Source organism: Mustela nivalis (assembly GCF_964662115.1).
Source record: "Mustela nivalis genome assembly, chromosome: 1".
Taxonomy (NCBI): Eukaryota; Metazoa; Chordata; class Mammalia; order Carnivora; family Mustelidae; genus Mustela; species Mustela nivalis.
In genome coordinates, this window is record NC_139020.1 from 159,968,688 (window position 1) to 159,994,469 (window position 25,782).

Sequence of the window (25,782 nt, forward strand, 5' to 3'; positions counted from 1 at the left end):
TACTTCACTCCGCTTTTCTACATTTCCACTGCTCCGGTTCCTCAGTGGGTTCCTTTCCTCATACCTGCTCTTTCTTGGCTCCCATTTGTGTGTTACCAGTAGCATTTTTAGAAGCTCCCAACTGGGGTGCCTGGGTGGCTCAGTCAGTAAAGCACCCTACTTGATTTCAGCTCACGTCATGATCTCATGGTTCGTGAGATCAAGCCCTACATCGGGCTGTGCGCTGGGCAGAAGTCCGTGTGGACATTCTCTTCCTCCGTCCCTCCTCCCCCCTCGCTTTTGCTCTCAAATAAAGAAATCTTTAAACAAAAATAGAAGCTCACAATTACAATTCCACCATGGCTAGTACTCATGGCCTAGATCTCTGGTTTATGGACAAGTGTGACCCTCACTTCTACAAACCAAACTCCTTTTCCACAATCATATTCTCTGGCCCTAACCTTAAATCTGACATGGAAGTGGACCTTGACCTCTGTTCACCACCATCCGTCTAAAACTGATAACCATCCTGATGCTGAGATAACCACTTACAGTAAGAGCTGATGGCTAAGGGGTGCCTGAGCTGACTGCTGAGTGCCCAGCTCTTGGTTTCGCCTTAGATTCGTATATCCAGATCCTGGGATAGAGCCCTGAGTCGGCCTTCCTGCTCAGCAGGGAGCCTGCTTCTCCCTCTCCCTCTGCTGCCCCCCCACTGCGTGTGTGCTCTTACTCTTGCTCTCACAAATAAATATTTTTAAAAAGTGAATTATAAATGGAGACAAATGTGTGTTGCTGTTTCCATTCATCTCAGTTTGCGTTAACAAGTTACTTTTGAGAATGGGAATGAATTTGTTAACACTAATACAGATCTGTTTAAATAGTATCCCTTAGGGACGCCTGGGTGGCTCCTCAGTTAAGTTGACTGCCTTCGGCTCAGGTCATGATCCCAAGGTCCTGGGATCAAGTCCTGCCTCGAGCTTCCCACTCACTGGGGAGCCTGCTGCTCCCCCTGTTTGTGTTCTCTCTCTGATGAAATCCTAGAATTTGATCAGTTGATCACATTTGAATCAATTGATGTAGAAAAAGCATTTGAGAAATATTCAAGAATTGAAGAAATAATGGAGAAAATATTTATACATCTGACAATGGATTAGTATCATATATATATATATATATACACACACACACACATAGAGCTTGCATATAACTCAATAGCAAAAAAATTTTTAAATGGGCAGAGGAGCCGAATAGACTTTTTCCAAAGATAGATGGCTAATAGCTAGGAGAAAAGGTGCTCACCAATACTCATCAGGGAAATGCAAATCAAAACCACAGTGAGATACCACCAGTCAGAATGGCTAAAACCAAAAAGCTGAGAAATAACAAGTGTTGGTGAGGATGTGGAGAAAAGGGAACCCTTGGGTAGCCACTAGGGAAAACACTGTGGAGGTTCCTCGAGAAATTAAAAAACAGAACTGCCACACGATCTAGCAGTCCCACATCTGGGTATTTATCCAAAGGAAACAAAAATACAAGATCAAAAGACATGCACCCCAACGTTCACTGCAGCAGTATTTATGATCGTCCAGACATGGACGCAACCTAAGTGTCCACCGATGGATAAATGGATAGGATGTGGTCCGTGTGTGTGTGTGTGTGTGTACACACAGCTGCAAAAAGGGAAATCTTTTCATTCATGACAGCATAGGTAGACCTTGAAGGCATTGTGTGAAGTATAAGCCAGAAGAAGACAATATCATATAATCTCACTTACATGTGGAATCTTTAAAAAAACAAACAAAAAAAACCAAACTCTTAAAACTGAACAGATTGGTAGTTGGCAGAGGCAGGCAGTGGGTGAAATAAGTGAAGGTGGTCAGATGTACATTCTTCCAGTTAGGAGCCTGTGATGTAACTCATGGACAGCATGGTGACAGTAGCTAATACTGTATTACACATTTGGAGGTTGCAAAAGAGTAAATCTTAAAAAGTTTTCATCACCGGGTACCTGGGTCACATCTGCCTTTGACTCGGGTGATGATTCCAGGGTCCTGGGATCGAGCACCATATGGGGCTCCCTGCTCAGCAGGGAGTCTGCTTGTCCCTCTCCCTCTGCCCTTCCCCCACCCTGCATCAGAAGAAAAAAATTTATAATTGTGTCAATGGATATTAACTAGATTTACTGTGATGATTTTGCAGTATATACAAATACCAAACCGTTATGCTGTACACCTGAAACTGACAAAACATGTCAATCATAGCTCAGAATAAAAAAGTTCAACATCATACCATTTCATGATAAGAACACTGAATAAGCTAGCATTGATGGAAACTTTTTTTTACATAACAAGGGCCATATATGAAAGCCCAACAGCAAACATCATACTCAGTGGTGAAAGCCTTAAAGCTTTTTCCCTAAAATTAGGAACAAAACAAGGATGCTCACTTTATTCAACATAGTACTGGAGGTTCTATGTAGAATAATTAGGCAAGAAAAAGAAGTAAAAGACTTCCCCCCAAAAAGGATTTTATTATTTGACACAGAGAGAGAAAGAGTCATCACAAGTGGAGTGGCAGGGGGAAAGGGAGAAGCAGGCCTCTGGCTGAGCAGGGGGCCCGAAGTGGGGCTCAGTCCCAGGACTCTGGGACCATGACCTGAGCCAAAGGCAGATGCTGAACAACTGAGCCACCCAGGCACCCCAGAAGTAAAGACTTCCAAATTGGAAAGGAAGAAATGTAGTATCTCTGACAGGTGACACAATCTTACACATAGAAAACCTTGAAATGTATACAGTGTTTTAAGTAACAAACTTAACGACGTTGCAAAACAAAATCAATACACAAAAATTAAGTTGCGTTTTTTTTTTTCTTTAAGATTTTGACAGAGATACTGAGCGAGGACACAAGTAGGCATAGCAGCAGGCAGAGGGAGAAGCAGGTATCCCACTAGTAAGGAGCCTGATGCCCTGGCTTGATCCCATGACCTGAGCCAAAGAAAGATGCTTACCAACTGAGCCACCCAGGCATCCCCAGTTGCATTTCTATACACTAATAATGAGCAATTCAAAAAGCAAATTTAAGAAAATAATTCCATTTACAATAGTATCAGTAAGAAATATTAAAGATTTTATTTGTCAGAGAGAGAGTGCGTGAGCGCACAAGCAGGCAGAGTGGCGGCAGAGATGGAGAGAGAAGCAGGCACCCTGCCGGGCAAGGAGCCGTGCGGGACTATCCCAGGACCCTGGGATCATGACCTGAGCCAAAGGCAGCGGCTTAACTGACTGAGTCACCCAGGAACCCCAGTAAGAAATCCTAAAAATAAACTTAACCAGGTAGGTGAAAGAATTATACACTGAAAAGTATAGAACATTGCTGATAGAAATTAAAGGCCTAAATAAATGGGAAGTCATCCCATCTTCATGGATTGGAAGCCTTAATATTAAGGCGACAGTACTTTACCTAAAACCATACAGATTCAGTGCGGTCTTTATCAAAATCTTAGGATGCTGGATGGCTCAATAACAAAACAATGCAATTCTGGGGCGCCTGGGTGGCTCAGTGGTTTAAAGCCTCTGCCTTCGGCTCAGGTCATGATCTCAGGGTCCTGGGATCAAGCCCTGCATCAGGCTCTCTGCTCAGTGGGGAGCCTGCTTCCCGAACCTCTCTTTGCCTGCCTCTCGGCCTACTTGTGATCTCTCTCTCTCTGTCAAGTAAGTGAATAAAATCTTAAAACAACAATGCAATTCAAAAATGACTGAATGACATTTCTCCAAAGATAAGCAGATGGCCAATAAGCGCATGAGAAAGAAGTTCAATGTCATTAGTCACTTGGGGAGTGCAAATCCAAAGCACCACACATCCACAAGTATAGCTATTACACAAAATAAAAAATAAGGGCCCATAGTGATGTGGAGAAGCTGAAACACTTGTGCATGCTGGAGGGAATGTAAAATGGTGCAGCTGCTGTGGAAAATACTTAGCCATTGTTCAAAGACTTAACGTGTTGAAAGATAAACGGAGAATTACCATACAACCCAGCAATTCCACTACTAGATGCAGACCTGAAATAATTGAAAGCTGGGACTCTGAGAGAGACACTCCTACATCATACTCCCAACAGCATTATTTACAAGAGATAAAGGCTGGTAACAATCCAAGTGCCCTCAGTGGATGAATGGATAAACAAAATGAGATACTTCTACTCTTTTTTATGGCTGAGTAGTATTCTGTGGAATATATAATGGACTACTATTCAGCCATAAAAAGGAATAAAGTTCATGACATGGGTGCACCTTGAAACTTAAAAACCTTAATGTAAATAAAAGAAGCTGGAAGTAGAATAGAAGTTGGGGGCAGGGGGAGTTCAGGGCAGGTGAACTTGGGCTGTCACACAGTTCTGCCCAGAGCCCAACACCCTCGTGTTTATTTCAGACCACAATTCTTGTTTAATGAATGGAAAACCCTACCCCGGGATTCTGTCCAAAGATCCACATGGGAACGGTTAGTGACAGTGTATAGTTCTTCATTCAAGTGGAGCCTGCAGTCTGAAGTCCCCATGTGTTGAGGTCTGCTGATTCAGACTGAATTCAGTCTGCTGATTCCTTTCTCCAGTGCGAGTTCCCATGGTGGAAGCTGGAGGTGATATATACAAGGGCCTTCTCTTGGCCAGGAAGCCATGACCTCCTTTGGTTACTATTGAAATATTAACTTGCATGTTTGTCTTTTTTTTTTTTTTTTTTTTTTTGGTAGATAAAGTCTGTGGCTAAGAGGAACCTCAGAAGCAGCCACAAATTGGTGGGCACAGGTTGAACATTTAAAAGCCTGGGTGGCTCAGTGAGTTAAAGCCTTTGCCTTTGGCTCAGGTCCTGGTCTTGGGGTCCTGGGATCAAGCCCCACATCGGGCTGTCTGCTCAGCGGGAAGCCTGCTTCCCCCTCTCACTCTGCCTGTCTCTCTGCCTACTTGTGATCTCTCTGTCAAATACATAAATTAAATCTTAAAAAATAAAAATAAAAGTAGTTAGAATGCTCACCACCTAACCCAAAGCTTCCCATGTTAGGATATGTTATTGGCCATGGAACAGAATAGATGGACACTGGGTCTCCTGCCAACCTCAAGAAAATTTCTGCATAACAAGGTACACTATAAAACCCCACACAATGCCCAACTCCATGACACATCCCTCAGGTTCTAAGGACCCAAAAAGGCTTAGCTAAAAGAAATGGAATCTTTTAAATTTAAATAGGTAAGTGTGACAGAATCTATGGATATTTCCAAACACGATGAAATCTAGCAACCTAGAATTACAATGGTCTCTTTGAGAAACATTCCTATTAGTCAAGATCATCTAAAAGCAAGGGCTCCTGGGGCACCTGGGTGGCCCAGTTGGTTAAGCATCTGACCCTTGATTTCAGCTGGAGTCCCAATCACAGGGTCATGAAAGAGAGCCCCACATCAGGCTCCACACTGGGCGTGGAGCTTTCTCCCTGCCCCGAAACCCCATCCCCACTTGCACGCTCAAGCTGTCAAGAGAAAGGAAGGAAGGAAGGAAGGAAAAGGAGGGAGGGAGGGGGGAAGGAGAAAAGAAAGAAAAAAATGGGGGAGCAAGGGGAGTAGAGGGTTAATATTTGGTTGGTTGGTGCAGTCGGTACAGTTTCTATTTAGGGCGTTGGAAACACTCTGGAAATAAATAGTGATGACAGTTGCACAATATTGTGAATATACTTGATGAACTAAACTGTACACTAAGAATGATTAAAATGGTAAATTTTATGTTATGTGTATTTTATTTAAAAAAGGACACTGGTTAATGTGAAAAGGTCAAAAGCAATTAGTACCTAAAGTCCACAAACCTGAAAATAGGGCTTAGGGGCGCCTGCGTGGCTCAGTGGGTTAAAGCCTCTGCCTTCCACTCAGGTCATGATCCCTGGGATCAAGCCCCGCATCGGGGTTTTTTCTCAGTGGGGAGCCTGCTTCCCCCCCACCCCCGCCTGCCTCTCTGCCTGCTTGTGATCTCTTTGTCAAATAAATAAATAATTTTTTAAAAATAGGGCTTAGCCTCACAGAAACCCCACGGCTCCCCACAAAGGCCACCTCTTTGGTATCAGCCCTCCTCCCAGCTGCAACAGAGGCTGGCTGTGAGTACTGGGAAGTCACAGGGCATGCAAGACAAAGGGATATAAACTCAGCTCTCAGACCAGGTTGGCAGCTTTCGAGTTCTGAGTTCTTGTAGCCTTCTGCTTACAACTCCCTTGTATGAAGAGAGGGTGAGCATTTTGCCGTGTTGGGGAGGAGTGAGGAGGGATGATTTCTTTGGCCATGATGCTTTAAGAGAGCCTATGGGCCACATCTGCCAGGTTTGCTCCTGGAAGGTATAAGAAGGGAAAAGAAAAGCCCTTTGGGGGCGCCTGGGTGGCTCAGTCGTTAAGCGTCTGCTTTCAGCTCAGGTCATGATCAAGCCCCACATGGGTCTTCCCTGCTCCGTAGGAAGCCTGATTCTCCCTCTCCCACTCCCCCTGCTTGTGTTCTCGCTCTCACTGTGTCTCTGTCAAATAAAAATAAAAATTAAAAAATCTAAAAAGAGAGAGAGAAGGGGGCGCCTGGGTGGCTCAGTGGGTTAAGCCGCTGCCTTTGGCTCAGGTCATGATCTCAGGGTCCTGGGATCGAGTCCCGCATCGGGCTCTCTGCTCAGCAGGGAGCCTGCTTCCCCCTCTCTCTCTGCCTGCCTTTCCATCTACTTGTGATTTCTCTCTGTCAAATAAATAAAATCTTTAAAAAAAAAAAAAAGAGAGAGAGAGAGAGAGAGAAGGCCTTTGGGACACTCTTCTCTCCCCTGTGAAATGGTCCAGGGAAGTGAGATCCACCCCCCCCCCCCCGCAATGCTTCCCTTTTATCCCAGCTTCAGATTGCTCTCTACTCTTGGGAGTGGCTCCCACAGCCATTCCAGAAGCTGGGCTGCCCAGAAACCTGCCCCTTCAACCACTGGCTGCCCCTGGAGTTCATCTCCTTCTGTTGGGCTCCAGACCTTGAGCTGCCAAGACAATATTTACACATGTCCCCAAATAGTCATTCTCTCCCTCGGTGATGCTTAAGACTTGTCCTGAGAGCTAGAACTTTAAAACATCGTCATGCCGGGACGCCTGGGTGGTTCAGTTGGTTAAGCAGCTGCCTTCAGCTCGGGTCATGATCCCAGCGTCCTGGGATCGAGTCCCACATCAGGCTCCTTGCTCGGCGGGGAGCCTGCTTCTCCCTCTGCCTCTGCCTGCCATTCTGTCTGCCTGTGCTCGCTCTCTCCCCTCTCTCTGATAAATAAAATCTTAAAAAAAAACAAAACAAAAAACATCGTCATGCCAGTTCCCTACCTTCAGCACTTCAGATTCAATTGGTCTGAGAGAAGGCACTGGTATTTTTTTTAAAGTGTACCAGGTGATCTGAGTGTGTAGTTGAGAACCATACTTCTGGGTGGAACCTTGAGCCAAAAGCCTCTGAACTAGGAAAGGAGCCGGGAGTCACTGTAGTCCAGCATCGCTGGCTCTGTAAGATGACGGGTTTGCAAGAGACTGGTATTAGTGGGCACGGAGGTTTATTTCTATTCCTGCTTTGTGCATTTCTATGTAGGAAAAGAAAAAACCCTTTTCCTTTCTTAATCAAGGCCTGAAGCCCACAGAGCTGTTCTTCACATGCCCTTTTTGTATGCACATGAATATGGTCACGGAGGAAATTGTGACTATCCCAGCCCTTCGGGAAGCCTCGCCTGTATAGGAAGGAGGCACAGACTCCCCAGAACAATTTGGTCTCTGATCACTGGTGTGCCCAAGTAGGATGCTGGGTTACTGACAGAGGCAGGTTGTTATAAGTAGCACATAAGCCAGCCAGAAAGGGGCTTCAGCCCTTTCTGAATTAGCTGCAGCTTTTTTGAGCTTAGTCTGGGCTTCTCACAGCTGGGTGTGAGCCAGGTACTGAGACTCGCGTAGTGTGATGTTCTACGTGTGATTATGTCTCCGGTGGTTTTATGATCAGGCAGGTCTGGGAAGCACTGGTCCCCAGCATTCATTATAACCACTGGGGCTGGCCACACAGATTCTAAAGGTGGAGACGCCAGCAGGTGCTTGTTGCACAGGCCTTGAAGACAGCATCAGAAATGGTGCCTTCAGCCTGTGGTTAGTGAGGATCAGCTAAAAGGTCATTCTGGAGGCTAGCTTTGCTAGCTGGCGCTGCATTAAGTCAGGTGTACACCAGCTTTCATTTCACCATATCACCCAGAAGTCATCTTTCAGGTCAGCCTGCCCCACCCAGTATGTATATTTTTAACCCATGGGTTCCTCTGCTGGGACTCTAGACAGCTAAAAATCTATTCTGTGGGTGTTCCCAGACCAGCCGTTTGTCTGGGCAGGTTTAGATGTGGCCTAGCCTGAAGTGGGCGCTCCAATATTCTCTCAGCCTCCCAGTTCAAGATCAAAGACAGTGTCAGCTTTGCAGAGCTTCTGTGATAGCCTGGCTAAGATTCGTTGCTCATTGGCAGTCCCCAAAGCAGTGTCTTTGCCGGGGCTTTCCTGGGGGAGCAGAGGGGAGATAGGCCCTTTACACAACACCTTCTCAGAACCTCCACTGCAGCTCCATGGGGGAGGGGCGGGACAAGTTATCTGGGTGATCTGTGCCCAGGGCTGCAAACCCCTGGAGTCTGGCTTCGGCTGCACCCCAGGGAAACACCAGCAACGTTTCAGGAGCACCGAGCTGCAGCGAAGTTCTAATGCAGGCCCTGGATTGCTAGTAACAATACCCAAGGGTCTAAACCCCCTAGGCTTCGGTTAATTCCATTCCCAAGGCTGACGATCCTCATCGAGCAAAAGAATCACCCTGATAAAGGAGGGATTCCCATGACCCTCCCTGAACCTACTGCCTGACTCTTCAGAGACTCGTCTGCGAGTCTGCATGTTAATAAGGGTCTGGGAGACCCTGGCTCACTGCATCCACAGCAGCGCCAGGCGCAGGCAGGAGCAGCCGCGCTACGGCAGTTGGCGGGAGGGCGCCGGGAAGCGTGCTGGTCTCCATGGAGACGAGGGCGGGGCCGGGCCGCCGCAACGGTGACGTCAGGAGCGGGGCGCATGCCCAACGTCCAACGGCCGCCCAGAGCGCAGTGCGGGGTCTGCATCTTCGCCGCCGCAGCTGCGCGGGTCTGACCTCTGGCAGTGGTGGTGGCGACGGGGGCGACTGGAGTGGCGGGGCCGACCGGGGAGGGAAGGAAGGGCGGCCGCCAGCAAACACAGGGCCCCGCGGCAGCGCGTGGGCAGAGAGGCCGGGAACAGAGGCGCTCCCCAAGTGCCCGGGACCCTCGTGAAACGGAGGAGCTGTTGGGGGGGGGGGGGGGTGCCACTCCCCTCCCGCTCTGGAGCGACCCTGACTGAGGCCGCTCAACATGCAAAGGGCCGGGCGATCGCCGCTCCTTCCCCCGTAGAGTAGGGCCGGGAGCGCGGGAGCCAGCCCTGAGCAGCTTTCCAGCGTGTCCCGGGAACCCTCTTCGTTCTGCCCCCAGAGATCCCCACCGTGGACCGTGGCCTCGGTCGTCGCCACATCCCACGGGTGTTTCTTAACCCTGACGTTGGGGTCCTTCCCACGCCCCAGACCTCAAGCCGACCCTCGGGCCCCGGCTGGCATGCCCGTCCCGCCCACACGCCCCGGCCCGGGCGCTGGGAGCCAGAATGCACCGCACACACCGCTGCCAGCCCTCGCGGCCCATGCAGATGCTCGCTCGGTGAACGAACTCCTCTCGCAGCCCTGCCAGTCAAGAGGGCTGGGGTTGGGCGGGAAGAGGCCGTCTTAGCCTTCAACGCCACCTCCAGGCGCTCCAGACACCTAGTTTAACAGTTGGGACATTTTCTGCCCCAAGAGATTTGATCGAGCCAAATCTCTGTACCCCAGGAGGGCCCTTTTTATTTCACTTGTTCAAACAAATGTTTATTGAGCATCTATTGTGTGCCAGGTACAGAGGATCTGAAGACACGCTAGACCGGCTGACCTTAGGGTGCGGCAGGGAAACTAGGTCGATCAATCCAAAAATTCTCAATGTTAAGTGCTATGAAGGAAAACATGGAAAAAGTATTTGTGAAAGATGCAAAGTGGGGGGGGGGCGGGTAACCCTACTTCAGATGGGGTGTTTAGGGAGGGCTTCCCTGAGGACATTAATTTGATTGGCACAAAGGGACAAAGCCTGTGAAAGTCTACCAAGAGAGGTAACAGCAGCACAAAGGCACTGCCCTGGCCTGTGGCTGGGCTGGCTGAGGCGTGGACAGAGAGGCCAGCAGCTAAAGGGAGCTGGAGTAGGAACAGGAGTGAGACCAGCAGGGTGCAGACCACACACCCGCTGTGGGGAGACATTTGGATTTTATTCTAAGTGTGATGGGAAGCTGCCCTGTTTCAGCAGGGGTGGGCAGGATCTGATGGGGGCTTGGGGAAAACCTGGCCTCTGTGAAGATCTAGCAACAGGGAGACCCACTTCGAGGCTTTCTCAACTGGACAGACAAGGGGGTCAGGTGGGGCAAGAGCACTGGACTGGGAATCAGACTTGGAGTATAATCCAAACAGCCCGAGTGGGTCCTGCATCTTCTCTGGACCTCAGCTTCTTCATGTAAAATGAGGTGGGGGGGGGGGGATGGGTACTGCAGGGCAGATGGGACTACAAGACAGGGCGAAGAATCCTCCCATTCAGTCCCTTGATGGTCCCAAAGCATTCCTCAAAGGCCACATCTTTCCAGGCAGATTACCTGATGAGAGGGGAGTAAAGAAGGGAACACATTTTCTGAGAGCTATATATGTCAGGCTCTAGATTAGGCACTGGTTTGGTTGGGCTTTTTATCTCCTCCCTAGATACATTTTGGAACCTGACTAGGCCCAGGAGTTGGATTCATTTCTAGATTCTCATCATTTGATGCTACACAAGACAGACAAGGTCTTGGAGGCAAGGGGACAGATAGGAAGCAAGCAAGTAAAAGCTCACAGAACTAGAGGAAACTTATGAGAAAAGGAATCAGGATGACAGGATTGAGGGAGCTAGTGCAGATTGGGGGGGCTGTCAGGAAAGGGGGCCAGGAAGCAGGATGCCTGGCGCCACAGCTGTGCCCAGCAAAGAGGGCAGGAGCGCTGGGGGATAAAGTCGAAGAGGTCAGCAGGGCCTGAGGGCTGCAGGGCCTGGCAGGGGGCAGCTGAAGGGTCCAAGCAGGACAAGAAGCTCTAGTTGGCCTTTTTAAAGCTTCTGTGGCTGCCTCTAAGTGGAAAATGGACTGGATTGAGCTTGGGGGAGGAGGAGGCCATGCCAGAGCCAGGTGGTATGTGGCTGTCTGAAGTGGCCCATCTTTGCTACCTGCTACCCAGTGCAGCCATAACGTCCCCACTCTTTGCCGCCCCCCTCAGATAATGGCAGTTAGAGAACAGTCTAGGTTGAGACTGCGCCTCATCTCATGAGGGAACTTCCAGGGCATTTGTTAACTTGTTCCTGACCAAGTTCAGGATCCCCAAATGGGACAGGCAAATGAGTATGAAATAAAATTCTGTGAGCATTGCAAAGATCACAGTAGATGATCAAAGATTCCACTAGGGTTTTCGAAGGGGTCACAACACTGTGGGGTCCCTGCCCGCTCTGCCAGGTGGCTTAGCAGGCTCAGTGCACAACTTTTGAGTTGTGACCCGTGTAGTTCACAACTCTGCGTGCAGGAAGCACAAGCCTCCCAGCCAGATCTGGGTTTGAATCCCATCTCATTCATTCAACAAATATTTATTGAGGGCCTACTATGTGCCAGACCCTATGCAGCAGTGAGTTAGACAGGGTCCCTGCTCTAGCAGGGACAACAGACACAAGACAGGATAATCTCAAAAAGTGATCAGTGGTATAAAGCCAAGTATGAGAAAGTGTCGGGGGTGGGGGCGGGCAATGGGGAAAACAGCAAATGCTTTGCCATCTTTTCCTGGCGCGATATCATTAGGGACATTACCGAACCTCTCTGAAGCCTCAGTTTCCTCATCTGGACAGTGGAGGTAGAAATATAGCACCCCTTACCCGCAACTGCCAGGAATGTTCGATTCCTGGCAAGCGTGGCGCCCGGGCTTCATCTGTTAATCAGGGGGCTACAGGCTGCTCTGCTACCCGTTTGGGCTTTCGGTTCTTCCCCAGGAAGAAAGGTGGTCAACAGACTGAGACTGCTTCTAAGAAAGGGAGATAAAGCCAAGATCCCCTCGCCTGCACCTCAGCCAATGGATCGCGCTGCAGGGGTGGCTGAAGCAGGCCTCCAAGGCTAAGACCTAGGAAAGGGGTTTGTGGGTCAGGTTTTGTCCTGGCTGTCTGGGGTCCCCTCCCAGAATAGTTTTTTGACCCCATCCCAGCTCCTCGGGCCTCGGACAGAGGCTTCAGGGGAAGAGAGGTCAAGCTCTACTACAGGTCTGAGGCTGGGAGACGGTTAGGGCATCTCCCGCCTCAGGAAACCTAGCTCTGCTGGGCAGGCCCCTGCAGAGCCAGCACTTCCCTGGTTGGGGGGGCGGTGCAGAGGCGAGGCTGCAGGGTCCCCAAGCCCCAGCCAGGCCAGCTCCCTGCCTCACAGACTGTAAGCTGGCCCTGGGGCAGTGGGGGTGGGGTCCAGGACTGCCCCCAAGGAAAGGAATTCCCCTGAAGGCTTCCGATGGGGAGCTACCCTCCTCTCACCCTGGCCTTGCCTCCCTAACGCTAGGGGTCCAGCTCCTCTGAGCTGTCTCTCCTCCGTCCTCACCCAAGGCTGAGCCTGGGTGGGGACAGCTCTGCAGAGGTGGGGCCAGGAGAAGACTTTTTCCAGCTTTCCCAGGGCTCCTTCCCTCCTTCGAACCCACAAACCCTCATTCAAGTTCTGAGCGCCTCTGCCAGGCCCTGTCTGTGCCGCACATGGGCTGGAGGGCTGGCCAGAGACCCCACTTCTAAGCCCCAAGGGCCCCAGGACGCAGAGCCCGGGGCAGTCAGGCAGATGGGCAGGCCGCTGAGGCCTCTGACAGGGATGAAGAATGGGATAGGAAGGTAGAAAAGCTGGCAGAAGGCAGACCGCTGGACCACAGCTCACAGACCCACAGCTCACTGGAGGGGACGGGGGTGGTGGCAGGGTGTTGCGGGGGGGAGGCCCTGAGGAGTCCTGGCGGCCCCTGAGATGGGGGTGCCCCGGGGAGAGCACACACACACAAGCTGGGGGTTACAGAACATGAAAAGGAAGAAAAACGAACCCCGAGGTCCGAGTGCTCCCCCTGGGGTGGCACTGGCTCTCAACAACAGGCCCCAGGTGGGGGCACAGGGCAGGGGTGGAGGAAATGGGGGTGCAGGGGTAGGTTCTGAGGACAACCTGACCACAGGTCACCAAAAATGAACAATTCTCTGACAGAGAAACCCCAGTTATGGGATGAATACCGTAGGCATTTCCTGGCTAGTGAAGAAAGTCCTGGAAGCATTGAAACGGCACTGCACACCCACCAGAGGGGCCACTCGAATAAAGCCTGGCCCAGCTGGGGGCTGCGGGGAGCAGGGCTCTGTATGGGCCGTGGGGCTGCCGGACAGGGTTCGCACTTCCCATCGTTGGATTTTAGACCCCGAATAACTAATGGACTTTTAAATGGCGGAAAAGAAGGCCTGGGAAAGGCAGCGTGAGCAGCGTGACTTACGGCAGGGTCTGCCCAGTCCCCCAGCTCCCTTTACTCCGGCTCCCACCCACTCCCTGCTCGGTCCAGCAGCCTTCATGGCTCTTGGAGAATGGACGGGGAGGGCTGCCTCAATTCTGGAGACGGGTTCAAACCTCCGATCACCCTCAGCAATGTCACCTCGGTGGGCCTTGTCTCTAGGTGTGCGCACGTGGGACAGCTGTCCCTTCTCCCTTAATGCAATTCAGAATGAAAACAGCACTTGAAGAGGTCCCACAAGTTCTGGCTTCTTCCCTGATGAGCACTACTTGCTCCATTCTCATACAATGCGTATCCTATCAGAACCCTTTGTGGGGCTCCTGCTTTGCTGGTGCCCTACGCACAGGCCGTCTGTGCTTAGGAACCAGCCCCATGGCTGTGACCCATTCTCCCTGCAGAGCTGGAGCCCAGCTCCTCCTCTGGGACACTCCCAGGCCGGAGGGGCCAGCCGGTTCCCTCCAAGCGAGGCCTCTGTGTCCCCACGTTTCACACCCTTTCGGCCTCAGCTCGGACTTGTCCGCTCCTTTGATCCCTGGCTGCTTCTCTGGGGTTCCTCAGACCCACCAGCCCTTCAGAGCCCACTGCCCAGCCACAGGGGGAGAGGAGCCAGGGCCCCTAACAATCTCCCCATTCAGGGCTTCACAGTACACTTTTGCATCTTGAAGGCAACCCTTCCCACAGTCTCGCTGTGTGAATTTCCTTTTGTCTCCCTTTAAATGCTGAAAAGTAATTAGTGCCTCTCTAGATTTTAAATCCCAAACTGGGCCCTGCCACCCTCCCTCCCAATCCAGGCCTAGGATGGAGCCAACCTCTCGGTTTAAAACATGTTTTGGGGAGACAGACTCTTTGGCCTTCAAAAGGTTAACAGCCAACGGGGCCTTCCCTGGGGAAGGACCCTCAGGCGGCAGGGCCTCAGAATCCTGTCTCTGAGGCTGGTTATTCCCACCCAGGCCTTCTGGAAACCCTCCCGCACAGAGGTGCCTCTGCTGGAGCTCTAGGGTGGACACCCCTTTTACACATGATAACACTGAGGCCCACGGAAGCACAGAAGCCCACCCAGAGCCCCAGGGTTCTGCATCCTAGACCCAGACTCTCCACACTCTGCTCTACACCAGGGTCTTTTGTTTTGTGTTTCATTCTCCAGGAAGGCTGTATTCTTGTGGGCTCTCCCTTCTCTTGAGGACCTCTCTGTTCAGAAGTCTGGGCTTGGGCTGCCAAAGCTGGAGAGTGCTGCACACATCCAGCATCTTTTCACAAACTGGGGGACAGAGTCATTGCGGGGGGAGCGGTGGGTCATACGTGAAGTTTGTGGGAGTTCCAGGGTCCAAACCCACCAGGAACTCCTGCCTCCCAGCCCACTTTCCTGGAGCAGCAGCTGTGGGCAAACCTGTACTGTCTTCAGGTGGCAGGTGGCAAAGGGCAGTGAGCAGGGCGCCAACCAGGTGGGGGTGGGGGTGTGTGCCCAGGGCTGGGGTGCAGTGGGGAGCAAGGCAGACCCAACGCTGTTCTTACAGAGCACTGGTACACACATAAACAGATGGGGTGCCTGGGTGGCTCAGTGGGTTAAGCCTCTGCCTTCGGCTCAGGTCGTGATCTCAGGGTCCTGGGATCGAGTCCCCAATTGGGCTCTCTGCTCAGCGAGGAGCCTGCTTCCTCCTCTCTCTCTCTCTGCCTGCCTCTCTGCTTACTTGTGATCTCTCTCTGTCAAATAAATAAAAATCTAAAAAAAATATATATTTTAAATAGACCAAATGGGGTATGGTGATGATAAGTGCTATTAAGAAAATCAAGCAGGGTGATGTGATACAGGAATTCTCCAGAGGTATTCATTCAGCCAGGGTGGCTAGGTGGTGGCTACCCTGAAGAGGCTCTCAAGGACTGAGATGGGAATAACTGCTGTCAGCCACATAGCAAGTGCAAAGGCCCTGTGGTGGAACAAGCCACCCCCCCCCCCCCCACGGTCTGTGTGAGGAACAAAAAGGCCAGTGTGGCTGAGGGTAGACACATCCTAGTGTGATGAGAAGCTGCCTGAGGCCCTCGGGCCAAGGGGAAATGCAGGAAGTCATACTTCTGTGTTAGCGGCTCCATCTGCTGCTGCTGCTGCTGCTGCTGCTGCTATGTGGAGAGGCTTGGAAACCCCAGAGTGGAAGGGTGGAGAACTCCAGGGCTTGGGGAGGAACCTGTTTGGGAATAGAGGAGACAGGAATCTATAGGTTGAATGAGAGGGTAGAGGGAAAAAGAAATCGAGGCCAAGCCTATGCTTTGGGGCTAGAACTGTCTGTGAAACCTTGGGGAGGAGCAGGTTTGCAAGAGAAAACAGAGCCCTGTTTTGGTCACCACCCAGAGAGAGCTATGCTTGGACATCCCAGTAGAGCTGGCGACTGGCGGCCAGTCTGTTGGGTCAGGAGAGAGACAGGAATGAGGGCTGACATAAACGGGGTGTCATCGGTGTCTAGATGGCGTCTGGAGCCACAGGACTGAAGGAGGAGGAGCTCACTAAGGAGGAAGGACCCACCTACCCACCCTGATTCTGCACCGCCCCCCTCCCACTTAACTCCCAAGACTGGCCCAGCGGGAGGGCTGATGTGGGAGGGGCTTGTCTCTGCTAGGCCCTGGTCACTTCTGATGTTTCTTTCTCCATCATTTTTCCTTAGTTACTTGAGGCCTTCCCCATCTACATTTCCTTAGAGGGGTCAGCAGGGCTACCTGGGAGTGTGGGCTCTGAGAAGCATCCCTGAAAGCTGGCAGGACCCCAGGCCTAGAATCCTGGCTAATTGGATGAACCCACTATCCTCCATCCCCCAAGCCTGTGGCCGCCTCTGTATCACCAGGCAAGTGGGATGAAACAATTTGGTCTCTGCCAGTTCCCAAGGCCCTAAAATTAGTCTCCCGGAGCCCTGCTCCACAGGTGCACAGGCAGCAACTCTCTCCCCACCAGCAAAAGCACCTGCTCCACCAGGAGGCCAGAGAGCCCACCAGGGGTGGTGTGGACTCTGAGCCTTGTCCTCTGCATCCTCCCCATGGCCTGGTTCACACGGCCTTGCCTACACATGTCTGCCCCTGCAGACTAATTCCTTCTCCTCTCCAATCACAGGCCTCCAGCTAGGTGGCACAGCTAGGCTCTGCCACCAGGGGCTAGAGAAATTTCTGTCTGTCCCACACTGGCCACACTCGCCATACTGACCAGGTGCTGGGAGTCTAGCCCAGCTAGAGGGGTAATGGTTATTCAGGCCCCGTTCCTTCTGGCCCCACCTAGGGTGAATCTTCAGGGTTTTTTTGTTTTTTGGGGTTTTTTTTGTTTTTTTTTTTTGTTTGTTTGTTTTTAAAGGAAAGCTGAGATCTGGACACATTTTTGTCTGAAATCGGCTGATTTTTCAATCCTGGACCTAATTTAGTTGTTTTGTTTTTGTTTTTAAAACACTGGGCAGGGGCGCCTGTGTGGCTCAGCGGGTTAAAGCCTCTGCCTTCGGCTCAGGTCATGATCCCAGGGTCCTGGGATTGAGCCCCACATCAGGTTCTCTGCTCAGCGGGGAGCCTGCTTTCTCTTCTCTCTCTCTGCCTGCCTCTCTGCCTACTTGTGATCTCTGTCTTTCAAATAAACAAACAAATAAATAAATAAATAAAATATTTTTTTAAAATAAATAAAAAATAAAATAAAAATAAAACACTGGGTAAGGGGCACCTGGGTGGCTCAGTTGGTTAAGCGACTGCCTTCCACTCCAGTCATGAGCCTGGAGTTCTGGGATCGAACTCTGCATGGGCTCCCTGCAGAGAGCCTTCTTCTCCCTTTCCCTCTGCCTGCTTCTCTGCCTACTTGTGATCTCTATCTCTCTGCCAATAAATATATAAAAAAATCTTTAAACACACACACACACACACACACACCCCAAAACACTGGGCAAACAGGCAGATTCCAGCCAGAGGGGCTCAGAGGCTGGAGACTTGCCAGTCTCTCCAGCTCTGCTGAACCTGTCCATTCTGCTGATCGATAGATTGATCCACCTTCTGAATGGGCTGCACTGTGACAGGCCACCCCTTCTTTCTTGAAACTCTCCCCTCCTTAGCTTACATGACACCAGCCACCACTGGTTCCCTCCTTCCTCTCTGACCATTCTTACCCCGTCTCCCATCGAGCACCCCTCCCTTTCCTACCACTTCCACATCCTCCTCTTCCCTGCACAAGGACCCTGGGGAAGACATCCCTGACCCAGGCTGCTGCTGCCACCAACTCTCCAGATTCACATTTCCAGCGACCTTCTCTCCAGGATGGCTGGGCAAACAGCAGTCTGGGGGTGCCCCTGCTGGCCAGGCTGGGGTATCAGCAAGGGCACCATCCTCTACTCTTTCTCTGACCCTTCAGAGACCAAGCTGGAGCCCCTCCAGGCCAGTCACTGGGCTGCCTCCCCCTGCAGCTGGTCCCTGGGGCCAGCTCTCTTCCTGGTGTCCCTGTTCCAGCCCCAGCTCTGAGCACCCTGGTCCACCATGCTAGGGGGTCGCCATACCCACCTCCATGCCCTCTGCTCCGTCTTGGGTGGCTTCGGCTCCTGGATGGACACTTCTCCATCTCTCTCTCTCACTGCATTACAGCCTCTGCATTTCCGGAACCTGTTTTTCGCTCAGGCCATGCCCTCTCTGCAAGACCGTTTTGCTCCCCAGGCGCCCCCCCCAACCCGGGGCTCAGCCAGCACCACTTTCAGAAACCCACCCCAGTCTCTGCTAGGAGACTCCTAATGGTCTTTTCTCGCCTTGGCTGAGGTCTTAAACTGGCCAAGTTTCCCCAGCTTGACAGACAGTTCACTCAGGTATGTGTGTGTGTGTGTGTGGGGGGGGGGGGTGTCCTCCTTCCTGGGAGAGGGACTTGGCCTTCTTTGCAGGGACCTGGGCTTATCTTCCTCCTCCTATGGGCTGTATTCACTGCCCTGGGAGACGAGCCCTCCTCTGGGTCAATGCCACTGATTACCTCCCACTGCAAAGGAACCCCATCCTGTCTCACCTTTCCCAGCCTCAATTTCCTCCTCTCCGGGGCCTTATTCACTAAATTGTCTGAGGGGCCAATGGGGTCTGTGCCTGCTCTGGGAAAAGGGTGCGTGTGGACAGGGGCCTCTTGGAATAGAAGGCCTGGATCCCCCACCCCCACGCCCAGCTTCCCCCTTCCTGGACTTCATGGCTTCCAGCTCGCTCTCCTCAGGAACCCCAATTTTCTACCGTCTCTGTCCCATTCATGCTCGAGCCTAAAAACCACTTATTCCCAAGGGATCCGCTCTCCTCCGGTTGTCTCCCCATGGTCTCAGCTTCTCCAAGTAGAGGCTTCTTCAGCTTCGAGAAAGGCTGTTCGGCGCCTCCTCGGCAGCAGTTACGCTGCACCCCGACCAGCTCAGAGCCGCCAGACTTGCACAAGCCCCTGCGGAGGACTTCGCCGGGCGACGAGAGGGAGGGGGGCTAGAAGAGGAGTCTCCAGGACCCGCTCTCCATCGCCCTTCCCGCACGACAGGGGGAGGGGTGTGGCCGTAGCACCTCCCCTCCCCCATCCCGTCCGAGAACTCCTTCGGGGGTCGCAGCCTGTCACTCGCTCCACTAGCTCCACCGTGGAACCGCCATTTGGCTCTGGGGCGAACGGTGGCGGCTACTTGCGCACCACGAAATGGGGCATTTGGAGCATCAGCGTCAGTTTGGCGGGGGCGGAGGGCGGGGTGGGGGTTGGAAATGTCCGCAGAGAGACACCTGCGGTCGTCCCCCACTTCCTCCCGGGCGGGGCTCAGACCCCCGAGGCATAACAAGACCCCGGGCGCGCAGCCGGAGAGCGCCTCCAGCCGCCATCCCCTCCGACTCGGGTGGAGACCCCCCTCGAAGATGTCCTAGCACATTTCACATTGCCCCAGCCGACCACGTGAGGGCGTGCCCTGTGTTAGTTCGGACAAATTAAATCTCGTCCTGCGGGCAGGCCGGGGGCTCCCAGACCGCGCTCAGGGCTTGGGTGGCTGTGGCGCACTCTTGGCTGCCGGCCGCAAAGCTCCGGGCCGCGTGGCCTCCCCCAGGGCCCTAGCTATTTGCCCCCAAACCAGGTGCCCCCCTCCTCTCGCGCTCCCGCAGCATAGGGTGCACCCCTCCGTTCCCCTCTGCTGAGCCCTTCCCGGGCGCAGGCCGTCTCTCCGTTGCGCCGCAGGCTCGGGCCCTGTTCGGGGCGCTCGGCCGAGGGTTTGGTGGTGCCCGGGAGGCGCGACGCGGGAAGCCAGCGGCCGAGGAAGGGGCTCCAAGAAGCACAAGTTGGCGCTGGCTCCAGACCAGGCTGTTGTTGTTCTCAACGTGGTCCGCCACGGAGCTATAAAAGGGGAGCGGAGCGCCCTCCTCACCAGAGCGCAGCGCGCACGCCCAGCGAGCTTCGGCGACGGCAGCGGTAGCAGCAGCCGCGGCGCTCCCTTGGCGGATTTCTCTGCTCCGGCCGGGTACCGGCTCCGGCCCTCTCCGCCCCGACACCCCCTTCCGCTCCGGCCCCGGCTTCGGCCCGGGACCTCCTGCTCCGGCCGGCCCGGCCCCCGCCCCAGCCCTGCCGCCCGGCCCCAGGCCCGGCCGCGGCCGCTCCCGCCTGGAGCCGCCGCGCGCCCCCAGTCCCCCGGCGCCCCCTCGGCCCCTCGCCTTCCTCTTCCCGGCGCGGCCCCCGGGCTTTCGCGCCCCGCCCGCCACCAACCCGCTCGCCACCATGTCTGTGGAGCTGGAGGAGGCCCTGCCGCTGACGACCGCCGAGGGGGCGGCCAAGAAGGCGGCCAAGGCTGGCGGCTCGGCGGCGCTGTCCCCTTCGAAGAAGAAAAAGAACAACAAGAAGAAGAACCAGCCGGGCAAGTACAGCCAGCTGGTGGTGGAGACCATCCGCAGGCTGGGCGAGCGCAACGGCTCGTCGCTTGCCAAGATCTACACGGAGGCCAAGAAGGTGGCGTGGTTCGATCAGCAGAACGGGCGCACCTACCTCAAGTACTCCATCAAGGCGCTGGTGCAGAACGACACGCTCCTGCAGGTGAAGGGCACCGGCGCCAACGGCTCGTTCAAGCTCAACCGTAAGAAGCTGGAGGGCGGCGGCGAGCGGCGCGGAGCCACGGCGGCCGCCACCGCCCCGGCGCCCGCCGCGCACAAGGCCAAGAAAGCGGCCCCGGGCGCGGCCGGACCCCGGCGCGCGGACAAGAAACCGGCCAAGGGCCAGAAGCCCGAGAAGCGCTCGCACAAGAAGGGCGCCGCCTCCAAGAAGGACAAAGGCAGCAAGACTAAGAAGGCGGCGGCCGCCGGGGGCAAGAAGGTGAAGAAGGCGGCCAAGCCCAGCGTCCCCAAGGTGCCCAAGGGCCGCAAGTGAGCGAGCCGGCCTGCCGGGTCTTCCCGGCGTTCGGTTTTTCTACCCCGAGTGTATGTAGGTTTTGTACGGTTGTCCGGCCCGGCCGCCGCCGCCCCTGCTCTGAGCCGCACGGAGGGCCCCGGGCCCGCTCCATCCCCTCCTAGGACCCCCCTCCCCCGCCGCCGTAGAGTGTATTTTTTTGTTGTTGTTGCTTTTGCTTTAGATTTTTGAAACGGCCTGGCGACGCCCCTATTGGCTCTCGCCCTTGGCAACGGCCGTCGCCATGGCTACCGGCCCCTAGGCGCCAATGGCCGCGGCCGCGCCTGCCTGCCTGGGCGGGGGCCGCGGGGTGGCCAGGCCCTAGTGTGCAGGGACCCGGCTGCCGCGCCGCCTTTCCCCACTCCCCACCCTCCGCCTTTGGGTGTGCGACAAACAATCGCTCGGGGCGCGGGCCGCGCGGCCTTCCTTCATCTCGTCGGCCTTTTTGGGGCACAATAAATTGTTTAAACCTTTGAACCGCTCTCGTTTTCTTCCGAGTGGAGTAGAATGGGCGCGGTCGGCGCGCGGCTTGGGTTGGAAGGGGTCCCAAGGGTCCAGGGGACCCCGGATGTTAGCGAGGTAGGCCTGGAGCTTGGAGTTACCCGCGCGGGAGTGGTAACCGCGGGGATCCCTCGAGGGACCGACCGATCTCTCCCTCTGTGAGCAGAGGTGGAAAGATGCTGGAGATGGCTGGGGGGGGGGCGGGCGGCGGCGCAGCCCTGGCTTTTCGGGGTTTGTTGAGCAGGGCCCCTCAGCACGTAAAAGGTCACACTAGGCTGGGCCTTTGCAGAGGTTAGTTATTCTGGATTCACTGAGACTTTGTGTTGATGCGACAACGATACTGGAAATGTAGAGGCCTTGGGCTCTGGCTCACTGAGCACAGCCCCAGGTGTGGCCTGAGCAAGGCACGATACTCTGCTTGTTGGCTGATCTGAAGTGCACACGGGACCAGAGGATTATTGGACAAGTTGGGAAGAATGATCCTCTGCCCTGAGACACCCTGGCGTCCAGTATGTGTGATAGTTGTACTTAAGACCAAGTGAGCCTTTGATGGATGTTCCTATGAAGACAGCCCTGTAAAAGGAAGGCTCTGGGGGCAGTGGGAAGCTAAGGAATGTTCTAGAACAGTGAGTATATGTGCATGTACTAAGCTACATGAGCCTGGGCTAGGGGTCAGTGACAGATGGGAGATATCTCTCTTAGAGACTACAGGTGGTGGGGGGAAGGACGCTAGGGGAGGGGAGGGAGCATCACTGGAGAAGCCCCTCTGGCCTGCCCGTAACCCTGACCCAGGCCCGGCAGCCACTATCCTGCCCCAGCACAAAGAGTGGGGTCACAGGGCAAACCCTTCAGCCACCTACCACCCTGCAGACCCTTGGGGCAAGTGGTCACTCCACATGCTCTTTCCGTTTTTTAAAGTCTTGGCTGGGTCTCCCTGCTGTCCATTGCCTCCTGCCTCTGGGAACTGCAGGGCCCAGTGCCAGCATGAGTCTCCCCCACCTTGTCCTGGCCTGGGCTGTGAGGGAGGACACGATGGTGGGCACAACCAGCACAAGTGCCTGCCCCACCCAAGCTTCCCTGCCAGCAGAGAAGAAGGAAGCCAAGTTCCTCTGCCCATCATTGTCCTCTAGGCAGAAGGTTTGAGAACAAGATGAACCACCTCCCAAGTATGGAGACCTGTGACTGATGGCAGTTAGGGGGCCCTGTCATTAGGGCCAAGGACGAAATGGGATGCTACCCTTGGCTGAGACTATTCTGGTTCCGGGCAACTGTGGGCATCCAGGGGGCAGGCAGGAGATCTGGGCTGGAGACAGCAGGACCATGGTGGTTCAGGCCTGACCGCTGCACCCACCCTGCCAGCCCAGGTCTGCCACTTGCTGATCAGTACCAGTTTCAGCTACTGGCAGTGTGCGGGGTTGGGGGGATGCCCAGTGCCATGCTGCAGGGCCATTGTGCCAGCCCAGCTCCTGTCTGCAGGGCCAGAAGTCAGGAGAGGCCAAGGCCTACCCAGGATTAGAGGGGATGGTGCTCCTGACCAGCTGAACGTGATCCCTCAGATTCCACACCCCCTTTCCCTAAATTGGAAACCCAAGCCCAGATGCCACCTAGGCTCACCCCAGTGGTCTAAGTCGAAGTCTCGAGGCCCGGACCCAGACCTTAGCTTTTTGCTCAGCTCCCTGGTGACTCAGGTTCCAACAGGGTTCAGAAGGGCTGCTACGGGGGTCCCAGGAACATGGACCCTGCACTTTCTGTGCAACGATCACACTGGGCACCCTCCCTTCCTCTGAGCCCCTCCTAACAAGAGGCCCCCACCGCCGACCATCTATCCTTTGCAGACATCTCATGAGCTCCATGGCCCCAAAGTGTCCTCAGGTCCTTTGTATTCCACATTGCCTTTCCCTATTTTCCACCCAAATCCACCCTTTGTTGCTCATATTATCTGGTGGCCCATCCCAGTGGCCTCCCACTTTGGTGCTGCTGCCCCCACCACTCTCCTGTCTTCTGTCTTCATCCCTTGCACACTTGGGCCCCTAGCTGGCTGTCCTCTCTATCCTGAGATCTGCCTTTTCCAGGAGCATGGGAGCACCTGTGGACCAGCTCCCGGTGGGGCAGGCCTCTCTCTTAGTGAAGAACACTCATATATTTAATGGGGACCCAAGCCACCCGTCTCTGGGGATTTGACTGTCTAGTCCCAGGGAGGTTTACGTGACTGAAGACCCGGCCAATGAGTGTTCAGTTGTTCACTGTGCCACAACCTCTGGGTCAGAAATGGTTCTTGACCCCAGTGAGTTCAATCGGGAGTCAATCCTGGGACTCTTCCTGGAGCTTCTGGGAAAGAGGTGCTCTTTCCCAGGCAGGGACAGGGGGCCAAAGTTGCCAGAAGCCATCTTTCTCAATACACAGGGAAAGCCCAACTGAAAAAGGAGCCAGGACAGAAAGCTGGACCCACGAAATGGAGAGACAGACACCTGAGAACATGAACAGAGCCTCTGGATCTAGCCATGCCTGAAAATAGTTTAGACTTGACTGCCACGTGAGCTGATACATTGCTTTTTATGTTGGCTCACGTCAATTGGGTTTTGTCACTTGCAGTCTAGTCTCTCACTCCTTTGACTCACTTTACCCTCCTGTGCTCACATCCTGGACCCTGTCATTCCTTTAAATTGTTCTTCTTCTGAAAGGACATTCCCAGTATCCCACTGTTTACCCCCCCCACCCCTCCCCTCCTCTTTTCTCAGGGTTCTCACTAGACCCTTCAGTAGAGCTGCACCTCTGCATGGGGCTCATGTCACTGACCTGCACCCCAAGTTGAAGAAAGGATGGCCATGTCCTGCCCCATGTGAACCCTCGGCATGTGCCAGGCACTCTGAGGAAGGCTGTGTGGGCCACATCTCAGACTTGTGACAGCCCCAGTGAGGAGGGGGTTCAAAAGCTGGTCTTACAGGTTTGGTGCTGAGACTGGGAAGGCTGTTATTTTCTGCCCTGACCCCACACTCAGCTCTGGCACAGGGCCGGGGAGCCCATTACCTGCTGTCGACCTCTTATGTCTCTTAGACCTCACTGAGGAGCTTCAATTCCAGGTGAATGCTGGGGGCACAGGACACCGCAAGGCTCTGGAGGAGGGCTTCCTGGGGCAGCAGACTCTGGTGCCAGGAGGAAGCAAAGAAACACGTGTATTTGCATCTCTGTACAATAGAGGCCCAGCAGTGGCCTCAGCCTAGGCTCCTGTCTGCATCCCTTGATCAGGAGAGGAGGGGGCGTTGGATGGGACCAGGTCTCTGGAGGCTGCAAGTCAGCAATCCAGGGGTCTGGTCCACCATGTCTTTTGATTTGGGCAAGACTATTCTCCCCATTCCTCCACTTCCTTATCTATAAATGGAGCCAAGAAAGATTTCTTTTACTCATCCCTCAGCTAACCAAGAGGGTGGGAACACACTGCCCCCAGTCAGGGTCTCTAGGTACCCCTCACCCCAGCCCCAGTGTAGCACACTCTCCTCCTGTGCCCTTGCCTCCCTCCTCTCACAGGACTGGGATCCGCCTCATCTACCTCCTGGGTCCCTAGATCTGACTTCTTCCTGGCCCCAGGACAGCCCTGAAGACACTGGAAAGGCCCTTTTCCAGGCTATGCAAGCCTGTGTGACCCATAGATGGGAGTCTCCACCGAGTGGACTCTTGTAGACTAACCCAGCTGAACCTGTCCCTCTTCCAGGTCCAGGCTTAACCCCGAGCACAGAACCTGATAGGGGAGGGGTCTCAAGGGCTCAGCACAAGGGGTGCTGCCATCCCTCTGTCCCAGGACTAGAACCTTTGTTGATATACCCAGAGGGCCCTTTGGCCATTCAGGGAGCTCCATTTGTCAAAAGCAGCAGCCAAGAGGCCCTGGGGCCTCTACTGGGGCCACTCACACCTGCAAATGGGTGCACTGATCCTTGCATGAGATCTCGTGTGTTGCCTAGTCCACAGTCACTCCTTCAGGGCACAGTGGCTGAACAGAGGCAGGGACGGGGACCAGTCAGACTTGCTTCCTGTTCTTGAGGACAGATAAGCCAGCGGCTGTAGCTGTGGTGTGGGGACAGTTCAGGCTGGAGCACTAGCACAGGCCCCCAGTGTGGCAAAAACTCCCAAGTCTGGGGAATGGTGAATGTGACAAGCAGACTGAGCAGGCAGGAGGCAGGAAGTGTGAGCAGGGCTTCGGGCTCCCCTCTAAGAGTTCAGTGGAGAAGCAGACCCAGAGGGGTATTAGGGACACACGCACCTACAAATTGGATTG

The 25,782-nt window shown here is 54.0% G+C and overlaps 1 protein-coding gene and 1 long non-coding RNA gene across 2 annotated transcripts in view; both read left to right on the forward strand.

Annotated features, from left to right (window-relative positions):
- Positions 1–25,782, forward strand: part of LOC309872844 — an 802,828-nt gene that overhangs the window by 244,547 nt on the left and 532,499 nt on the right. The window lies entirely within an intron of this gene.
- H1-10 (H1.10 linker histone) lies at positions 19,799–21,488 on the forward strand. Its single transcript, XM_082747647.1, has one exon. It carries the CDS (start codon positions 20,352–20,354, stop codon positions 20,991–20,993), a length of 642 nt encoding a protein of 213 aa, XP_082603773.1. The 5' UTR covers positions 19,799–20,351; the 3' UTR covers positions 20,994–21,488.

What these genes read in the sequence shown, in the direction of transcription:
- H1-10 (XM_082747647.1), top strand. Translation starts at nt 20,352, where the DNA reads ATGTCTGTGGAGCTGGAGGAGGCCCTGCCGCTGACGACCGCCGAGGGG.